The sequence below is a fragment of the Cyclopterus lumpus genome, chromosome 5 (assembly GCF_009769545.1).
Source record: "Cyclopterus lumpus isolate fCycLum1 chromosome 5, fCycLum1.pri, whole genome shotgun sequence".
NCBI lineage: Eukaryota > Metazoa > Chordata > Actinopteri > Perciformes > Cyclopteridae > Cyclopterus > Cyclopterus lumpus.
In genome coordinates, this window is record NC_046970.1 from 21,269,532 (window position 1) to 21,278,452 (window position 8,921).

General features: G+C 40.5%; 1 protein-coding gene across 1 annotated transcript; it reads left to right on the forward strand.

The window, feature by feature from the left end:
- The first annotated feature begins 12 nt into the window (after positions 1 to 12).
- Positions 13 to 1,892, forward strand: LOC117730896 (potassium voltage-gated channel subfamily A member 10). The gene has a single exon (XM_034532954.1). The coding sequence runs from the start codon at positions 13 to 15 to the stop codon at positions 1,702 to 1,704; it is 1,692 nt and encodes a 563-aa protein (XP_034388845.1). The 3' UTR covers positions 1,705 to 1,892.
- The last annotated feature ends 7,029 nt before the right edge of the window (positions 1,893 to 8,921 follow it).

Genomic DNA, 8,921 nt, shown 5'->3' on the forward strand with positions numbered 1-8,921 from the left:
AGCGCGCAGGCGATGGAGGTGCCACTTGTTAATTTTGAGAACATGGACGATGTCGGCATCCATCTGGGAGACCCGAGTGACTCCGGGTACCCGACGTCACCCCCGTCAGAGGTCCCCGATCACAATCTGTTAACCCACCGTTTGAGCTCTCCTCCCCAGACGCCAAACAGAGGACGACGTAGACATCATTCCGGTCAAGGAGGGCTGTCGCCGTCCTCTCCTCCGACTCTGACCACGAAAGTAAACTCCAGCAGTTGCAGTTCGATCTCTAATCTGAAGCTTCTGATCAACAGCGAGTCTCCCACCGACAGCGTCTTTAGTAAGATGGCGAGGGATTGCTACGAGAATGAAGACTTGTTTGAAAAGCACTTAATTGAGGAAAAAGACGAGAAGGTTGTCATCAATATTTCAGGCCTGATGTTTGAGACCCAGCTCAGTACCCTGAAAAAGTTTCCAGAGACGCTGCTGGGTGACCCCATGAAGAGGATAAGCTACTTCGACCCGATGAAAAACGAGTACTTCTTTGACAGAAACCGCCCAACTTTTGATGGAATTCTGTACTACTATCAGTCGGGGGGGAGAATCCGCCGACCAGCCAACGTTCCTTTAGATGTATTTGCGAATGAAATCGTTTTCTATGAGTTGGGTCATGAGGCGATGGAGCAGTTCCGCGAAGACGAAGGTTTCATCAAAGAGCCGGAGGTTCTTTTGCCCACCAACGAACTACAACGACAATTCTGGCTCCTGTTTGAATACCCAGAAAGCTCCAGTGCAGCCAAATCTGTCGCTCTGGTTTCTGTGTTCGTCATCGTCATTTCCATCGTCATCTTCTGCCTAGAGACTCTGCCGGTGTTCAGGGAGGACACTGACTTTCCGCCGGGTCTAACCCAACTCATCAACGGTACCCAGGGCGGTTCTGTTCATCATGCCGCCACTAAAGACGTGTTTGCGTATCTAACAGACCCCTTTTTCATCGTGGAGACTATTTGCATCATTTGGTTCTGCTTTGAAGTGGGTGTCCGCTTTGTGGTGTGCCCCAGCAAAAGGGATTTCTTCAATAACATCATGAACACCATTGACATCGTCTCTATAATTCCCTATTTTGTCACCCTTGGAACAGAGCTGGCTACGACCCCTGATGAGGATTTGAACTCCAGCCAGAACATGTCCCTGGCAATCCTGAGAATCATCCGTCTGGTGAGAGTTTTCAGAATCTTTAAGCTCTCCCGACACTCGAAAGGGCTTCAGATCTTGGGACAGACCTTAAAAGCCAGTATGAGGGAACTTGGGCTGCTCATCTTCTTCCTTTTTATAGGAGTCATCCTATTCTCAAGTGCCATCTACTTTGCGGAAGTGGATGAGCCCCAGACGCAGTTCGTTAGCATCCCTGACGGCTTCTGGTGGGCCGTGGTGACAATGACCACTGTGGGATACGGAGACATGTGCCCCATCACGATGGGAGGCAAAATGGTCGGCACCCTCTGTGCCATCGCTGGTGTCCTGACCATCGCCTTGCCCGTCCCCGTCATCGTCTCCAACTTTAACTATTTCTACCACCGTGAGACTGAGCAGGAGGAGAAACAGGTGATGGACGCAGCGGCAGAGGCTGCCCAGAAAATGTCAGCTGCAAACAAGTACGGGAGCACACCCTCTTTGAACAAAAGTAACGGCACGTGGCAGAATGAGAAAAACGGCACACACTAATAGAAGACATATTTATCAAGGACATGAAAAACATATCCAGCGGTGAGTTCATCTTTCTCACTGTTTTGTACTCCGAACATGGCAGCGTTTGTGCGTATTATGACAGTATTAACTGGCCCTGTGTGGTGAGACAGCCTTTACACAAGTGGTCTGTCTGCTCGTGGATGTGTCAAAGTGCAATTAACACAACTCAGCAACTACTCTGTCAGTTAACTCTGATGAGAAGAACAGTATAATTATCATCTTTCAACCAGTGCAAATTGAAGAAAAATGATTTTTGTGCATTTAACATTTAAAATGTAGACAGTTAGAGTAAACAAGTTGTACGTTTTGACCAGAATGATCCTGAAGTGTCTGTATAACGGCACGTGTATCCCACCAAAGAAAAGCAATATAACAGTCTAAAGTAAACTCGGAGCTCAAAGTTCATCTTCCCATCTTCATATTCAGCAAAACCGAGAGAGAACTTGGCAAGATGTTCAAGGGCAGGCAAATGTGTCCGGTGTAAGGCAAGAGCACACCTTGTCTTATCAGCAAATCTAGAGTTGGGAATGCTCCGCCGGCAGCACTTCTCCGTATGACGCAGGGTAACAATATCTGCGCGATAAGTAGTTGCACGTTTGCACGTCTGCTATTAGTCTTGTAGCTGCAAAATATACATTTGCACTAAGATTCATGGTATCAAGTTATTTTTTATCCAATATATTATTTGGCATTTTGCACCAGGTTATATCAACTCTTTAAGAAACGTACCAATTATTTGTGCTGGAAGCTTATTTTTCCAAATATCTCTCGAGTACTTTTGGAGCTCTACACCATCAGCTGTTGGCAGGGAAAGCACATTTCTCAAAGTGCATAGAAATATGAGATGAGATGTGTGTATGATTCTGTGTCTGACAGAGAATACAAACAAAGACAAAAAAACAACAACTTTGCACACTTTTCTCCATTTACCATCTCATTTGTATTGCATGGCATAGTGTGCCGAAAAAAGGTCTCACTCTTATTATCAGTAACTGAAAGTGTGACATATTCATTGTACCTAAATATATTAGAGTCTTTCAATTGTATTGTGATGATCAATATATTCCATGTGAATGGGAAAGCCAATGCTTCAACTGGATTTTGTGAAATGATGACAACAAGTGATGAGGTTTGTCTCATCAGGAAATTGGTTATATTTATGCATGCCACATTTCGATCTTGAAAATGTACTGTATATGAATTTATTATAAATATAAATACAGAGTGTACAGGAATGGCAGTGGATGTAGTTGTAACACAATCAATGCCTTTCTAATAATCCTACAATATGCAATAATGATGACATGTGGGTGGAAAATGTTTTTCACCTAGGGAAAGAGCAATAACTAATGAATTAAAATTAAATGCAATAAGGTGACATCAGTTAGTCACGTTGGTACTCAGCACTTTACTATGTTATGAAGCACTTCATATTTGAGGACTGTACGTGTCAACATTGAACTGTAGACAGTGTCAGAATGTTTTATTTATCCTGTAAAGAGTGCCTTCCATTAAACATGTATCCTAACTGTGTGAAGTTTCCCTCTGATGATTTTTTTGTGATAAATTGGACTTGTGACATCGAGTGAAATTTAAAGAGTTTCGAAACTAAAATAATAGTGACGTATGGAGGTGTCAGTGTGCATTGCTGCAGGGCTGAATACTCATTATCACCTCATGTGCGTTGTTAAAACGCCCTCTCACTGCTGGTTCTCTAGAATGATATGATGATGGCCTCTCTCTCTCTGTTGCAGACCGGAGGATCAGACTTTTTCTCGCTGTGTTTTTGTAACAAAACTGTTATTTAATTAAGATATGAGGAGGGTAAAACCCGGCTAGAAATAAAGGATAAAGAGCAGGAGATGGATAGCTGACATTTTGCAAATGCACCAAATTAAATATGCAGACCAAATGAATAATGTATAAGATCATCTATCTTGGCCTCCAAGGCTGGGGGGCTGGCGGTTTCATTTGATACTTTACAGTCCCAAACCGTCCCACCGAGGACATCTTATCAGTGAATGCGCTGAAACAATATCTTCTTTTGATCTGGGCTCATTTTTGTGGTGTCTGAACTGATTCCTTACTCAATGAGACGAAGCTGTTCAAGTCGCTGGTTAGCGGTCAGGTCAGCGGCCCTTCTGCCCTGCTGGTCACCGATCGTGCGGCGATACCCCCCCGAAGGCCAGGCCTCATGGCATTTTAGCATTTAACCGACAGGTAGCTCTGGCAAGGTCAAAGCTAATGCGAGGCTGTCATTTATAATTCATCATGTTCTACGAAGAGATCACATCCCATCCGGCCTCTGAGAAAGATTCATCCCAAGAAATCCATCCAACGACCAATGTGAGTGTCCAATCACTTGACACAGCAGGCTGTACAATGCAACCCCTAATGGATCTAAAAATACCACCTACTCTCTAGTCAGTGTTCTCCTTTGAGAAAATACATTGGATGGGTCTCTGGCAGCCAGAGTCATATCAGTAAGATTGGTTTACTGTTTTGTCAGCAGACACGTTATAAGCCAATCTCAGACCGGCACAGATAGCAGGCCATGCACTGTAGTTCACGTCCCGCAGAGGGCAAAGTCAAAGTTGGAACTGGGCAGCTTGTGTTGGGATTAAATACCCCCCCCCGCCCCCGAAGTCTCCGGTTTCTGCCGGTGACGGTAACTCTCCTGGACGCGGCGACAGGGCCACACGGTGGCGTCGGGCTCGACCGCCACTGCCGTGACCTTGCCATCACATTTTTGATGAAAGAGCGAACGCAGTGCACGGGAGAGCGTCAAAAGCAATCCTCGTGGGTTTTATTATTGATCAAAGTTCAGCAGCACTCACCTACAGAATAACTTGAGCCATTGATTCTGTGGCCGGACTTTGCTGACTAAGAACATTCAGACGGGGGTTTTGCATTACTGTCGTTGCTTCTTTATTGACTGCAGGGCTGATTTGATGACGAGGGGATGAATCTCAGACATGTGGACACACGTTGCTTCTTACTGGGGGTTTCTTATTTTTGCTTCCCCCATGCTGGAAAATCCCGATATCACTGAGGCATCCAGCACGTCCTCCCATTTATTGCTGTGTCAGGTTTCAAGAGGACACATTTGTTTACGACTTGCAAAACACTTGACCTGTATATTTTATTGTTATTGTGTTATAGTTGGTCATTGGAGCTTTTTATCTATATTTATATCATATAACACCTTTTTTTTCTTTCTTGGGTACATAACAGTCATGTCTATCATTTATCCTTATTTGTCCAGCTTTGTTGTCCTTGTTCCGAGCTGTTATTATATTCCTGTAGAATGTCTTGTACTTGGCAGATTAATCTTATTACGATTCTGAATATATTTACTGATGTTATCTGGGTGATAGTTAAACAGTAAATCAGTCTTTTCCCTTGGTTATTATGGGTAAGGCTGTATCATTCTTTATCCCATATAAAGACCAAAACCAACCATAAAGTGATTCTACGGAAATAACCAGGGCAGTTATTGTGTTTTCCTGCACAAAATAATTGGGAAAGAAATTAGAAATATATAGATGTAATGTCAAGGGGACAAAGTCAGTGTCCAGTGCCTTCTCCCTCTTTGCTAAATATGTTTATTGTTGTCAAAAAAAAGCTTAAAGAAAAAAAAAAAGACCAGTCAGCCTCAATGCGAAAGCTGACAGACCCAGGACTGAAAATAGTCCCCAACACTTACACCGTTTACTTATGACAAACCGTTGCTAAAAACTGCAGTGCCCAGCTGTTTTAGAAAATAATTTGGAGTCTTATATTGTGGTGATCTGATTTTATAAGAGAGTTTATAACATGTAGTAGGAGCCAATGCAGCACTATTACAAACCTCATAATTTAACGCCAGCTATCAAAGGTAACAGATACGGGCATTTTTCTGTGTTCAAGTTTGACATTCAACTACTTGTTAATTTTATGAGCGAAGATTCAGATGCTGTCGAGAAATATTAAACCATGTTACACATCAACAGATTATCTTTTATTCTCCATTTGGTGACATAACAAGGAACTCCTGTGATACTGATGGAGAGTTTGTGGCAGAAGGACTTTGTTTTAAAAAATTTAAATTATTCAAAAGCCATTTTGGTCCGCTTTTAATAATTCAAAGTGACTTAAAGTAACATTTGTGATGTCCAGCTCGTCAAAAAATATCATATGAAGCACTTTGAGTATGCAGGTAATTCATAATTTTGGGTGTATACATTATTGGAGCCATTATTATGTCCAGTATCCATCTGAATATACTTTGTTAGTATTCAGTTCTGCTCTGCCTTGTTGCACCAGTTCCCATAAAACACTTTCTTTTTTTTTTAGATTGGAGAGGGGAGTCCCATGACAAGGCAAGTAATGATTCAAGGAGAGAGAGATTTATGACGGGTAACTGCACGGTGACTGCTCGGCTGCAGTGCCTTTGCCCTGGAGGTCAATGTGGGACGAAACGCGAGTCCCACATTTGTCCTGCTTAACGCGCATTAAAAAATGAACAAGGTGACCTGAAGTATCAGTCGGGACCAGACTGTTGCTTTCAGGTGACCACAGCCTGCCCTTCACATCTGGGACATGCACGAATGTTTGCAACGGCCATTTTAGAGAGGCAAAATGAGTGTGAGTGAGGGTCATCCAGCTGTATAGTGCATCGAGGAATCTGGATAATAATTACATCAATTATTGTCACAATGGAAAAGACTGCTGTACATAAACCAAAGCTTCCAGAAGTAACAATTCATTAAAATATTTAGTTGTTAACTGTATTGTTACGTTGCATCCAATTTCTGTAAAAGTTCATTTAAAATCTCAAAATGAACTGGGAGAGCAAGGCGGGTAAAGAATTCTGATCATTTAAGTTCTTTGATGCTATATTGATGCTCTGAATATTGAATTTGGCACTTCTATTTAATATATAAAGATATAGTGGATTAACGCAGTGGTTCTCAAACTTTTTCTGTCGCGCCCCACTTCGGAGGACAAATATGAATCTGTAAAGTAAAAATCAATAGAGTAGAGTAAAAAGTACAACATGTACATTAGAGTGGAAGTATAAAGTAGCATGAAATGTCAATACTCCATTGAAATGTACTTGGGTACAGACCACACCTGTTTACAGAAGTGACATGTTTGATAAATATTGATTTTATGGGGACAGGATTGGATTTTGGAGTTAACACTGTTTCACAGAGTTTAGCCTGACACCTAGTGGCTCTATTGTGGTACTGCACATAAGCAAACCCACATCCAGGAATGGATTTGTGTTGTTTATTTATTTCCAAGGTCAGTTGTAAATTACATTTTAAAAAACTAAAGCTGAGAAGAAGCGGATTAATAGACCGTTAAAATGTACTTTCTGTCTAAATATTGCAATAAATGTGAACAAAATTGCTTTGTATCCCAGATCAGAAAATCTCTTCAAGCACAACATGATGAGGAGTATGTCAAGTAATTTTAAAACCTCAGTTTCCCTAATGACAAACAAAAAAGAATATTCAGGCTGATAGGAGTCACAAGGACACACTAGTGATCAAACTACAGTCTGCTTGTTGTCACAAGCAAAAAGAAGCCGCTTTGTTTAACTTTAAACCCACTTTAAGGTAAGCTGAACAACTGGTAATGTTGCTTTCGGTTCCAGAGAATGTTTCACGTTTCCAGTAAAGAAGGCGAGAGATAATTCACCGGTATGAAAATAAGAGGTCGGAAGTAAAACTATTTTCCTAGGTTTACTACCACTTTCCGGAACTCTTGGCATACACCTATATGAGGCCAATCCCAGTTCATATCTGCAGGCTGGAGAGAAACACTATGTTTACGAAATGTTGTTGAAACTTGTCTGAGTCATAATAGCTCGGTCCGTTGAGTCAGTTCACTGGCAGGTTGCTGGTGTTAAAAGATGAATTAGACTACAGAAATGCAAAACAACCTCGATGGATCTCTTTATCTCTCACTGTAAATGGGGAGAAATAGATCATTATTTTGTTATTGTTGACATCTTGATGGGCTTTTCGCAGAATTTTTTTAACACTTTTTAAACTAAATGAATCTAGTAATCATAAAAAATGTTTACAAATGAATCAGCCTACTTTACCTGTATATGACTATATATATATATATATATATATATATATATATATATATATATATATATATATATATATATATATATAGTGTACTGTGTGGTGTTATATTTTGTTGATACTCATTATAAATAAATAGAATGGACAAAATATTAGAAACACCTCCCAGCGTAATGCAACGCTATTGAACATCTGAGTTGCATCTGCATCTGAGTTGACCATGAAATAAAAATGACAAAACAAAAATAATGCAATAGACCGACTGTAGGCCTATTCCAGTTCTTAATGCCTTTGGATTTTATTTATTTATTGATCTACAAAAGTGCACCGATACAGGTGATAAGATAGAGTGAGTGAAGTAAAACTATATTCACCTCTAAACATTATGTCCAACATGGTCCCAAGAAGTTGAAAGAGGTAAACATGCAACTTAAAAAGACAATACGGCTAATGCAAAATATATATGTTTTTTAAAGAATAGCTCAATTACGATTTAATTTATAACCTGACACCTTACAAGCTCTAACCTCTGAAAGTACAACACCAATAAAACACAAACGCCTCTGGCTACATTAATTACTGAAGGCATCTTGAGTTGTATTCCTGTGGGCTTCTGTCTTTGTTTGTTTTTCTTTTGTACTGTGTGTGTATTGCATTGCAGTACAGCGAACCAATTTGTCCCTGGGAACACAATCAATGAATCAATCAATCAATGTTGACTATTGACCATTAACTGAACACAAACATTACGGAGAATGCCCATTGCTGTTCTGCAGCTTGTGTTGTTATGGCAAACTCCTAAATGTATTTAGGTACAGCTGCAACAATGCATTGATTAGTTTTCAACTTTTAAAATGAATTGCCAACTATTTTAGTAATCGATTAATAAGTTTGAGTGATTTCTTTTTTAAGCAAGAACATTTAAAATTCTCAGATGTGAATATTTTCTATCGTTACTCTATGAACCTGATATTTAAAACAAGACATTTAAGGGCATCATCTTGGTCTTTGGGAAACGCTGATTGGCCCTCTTCACTATGATCTGACATCTTATTGACCAAACCACTGATCGATTAATGGAGAAAAGAATGATCAGTTGCAGCCCTA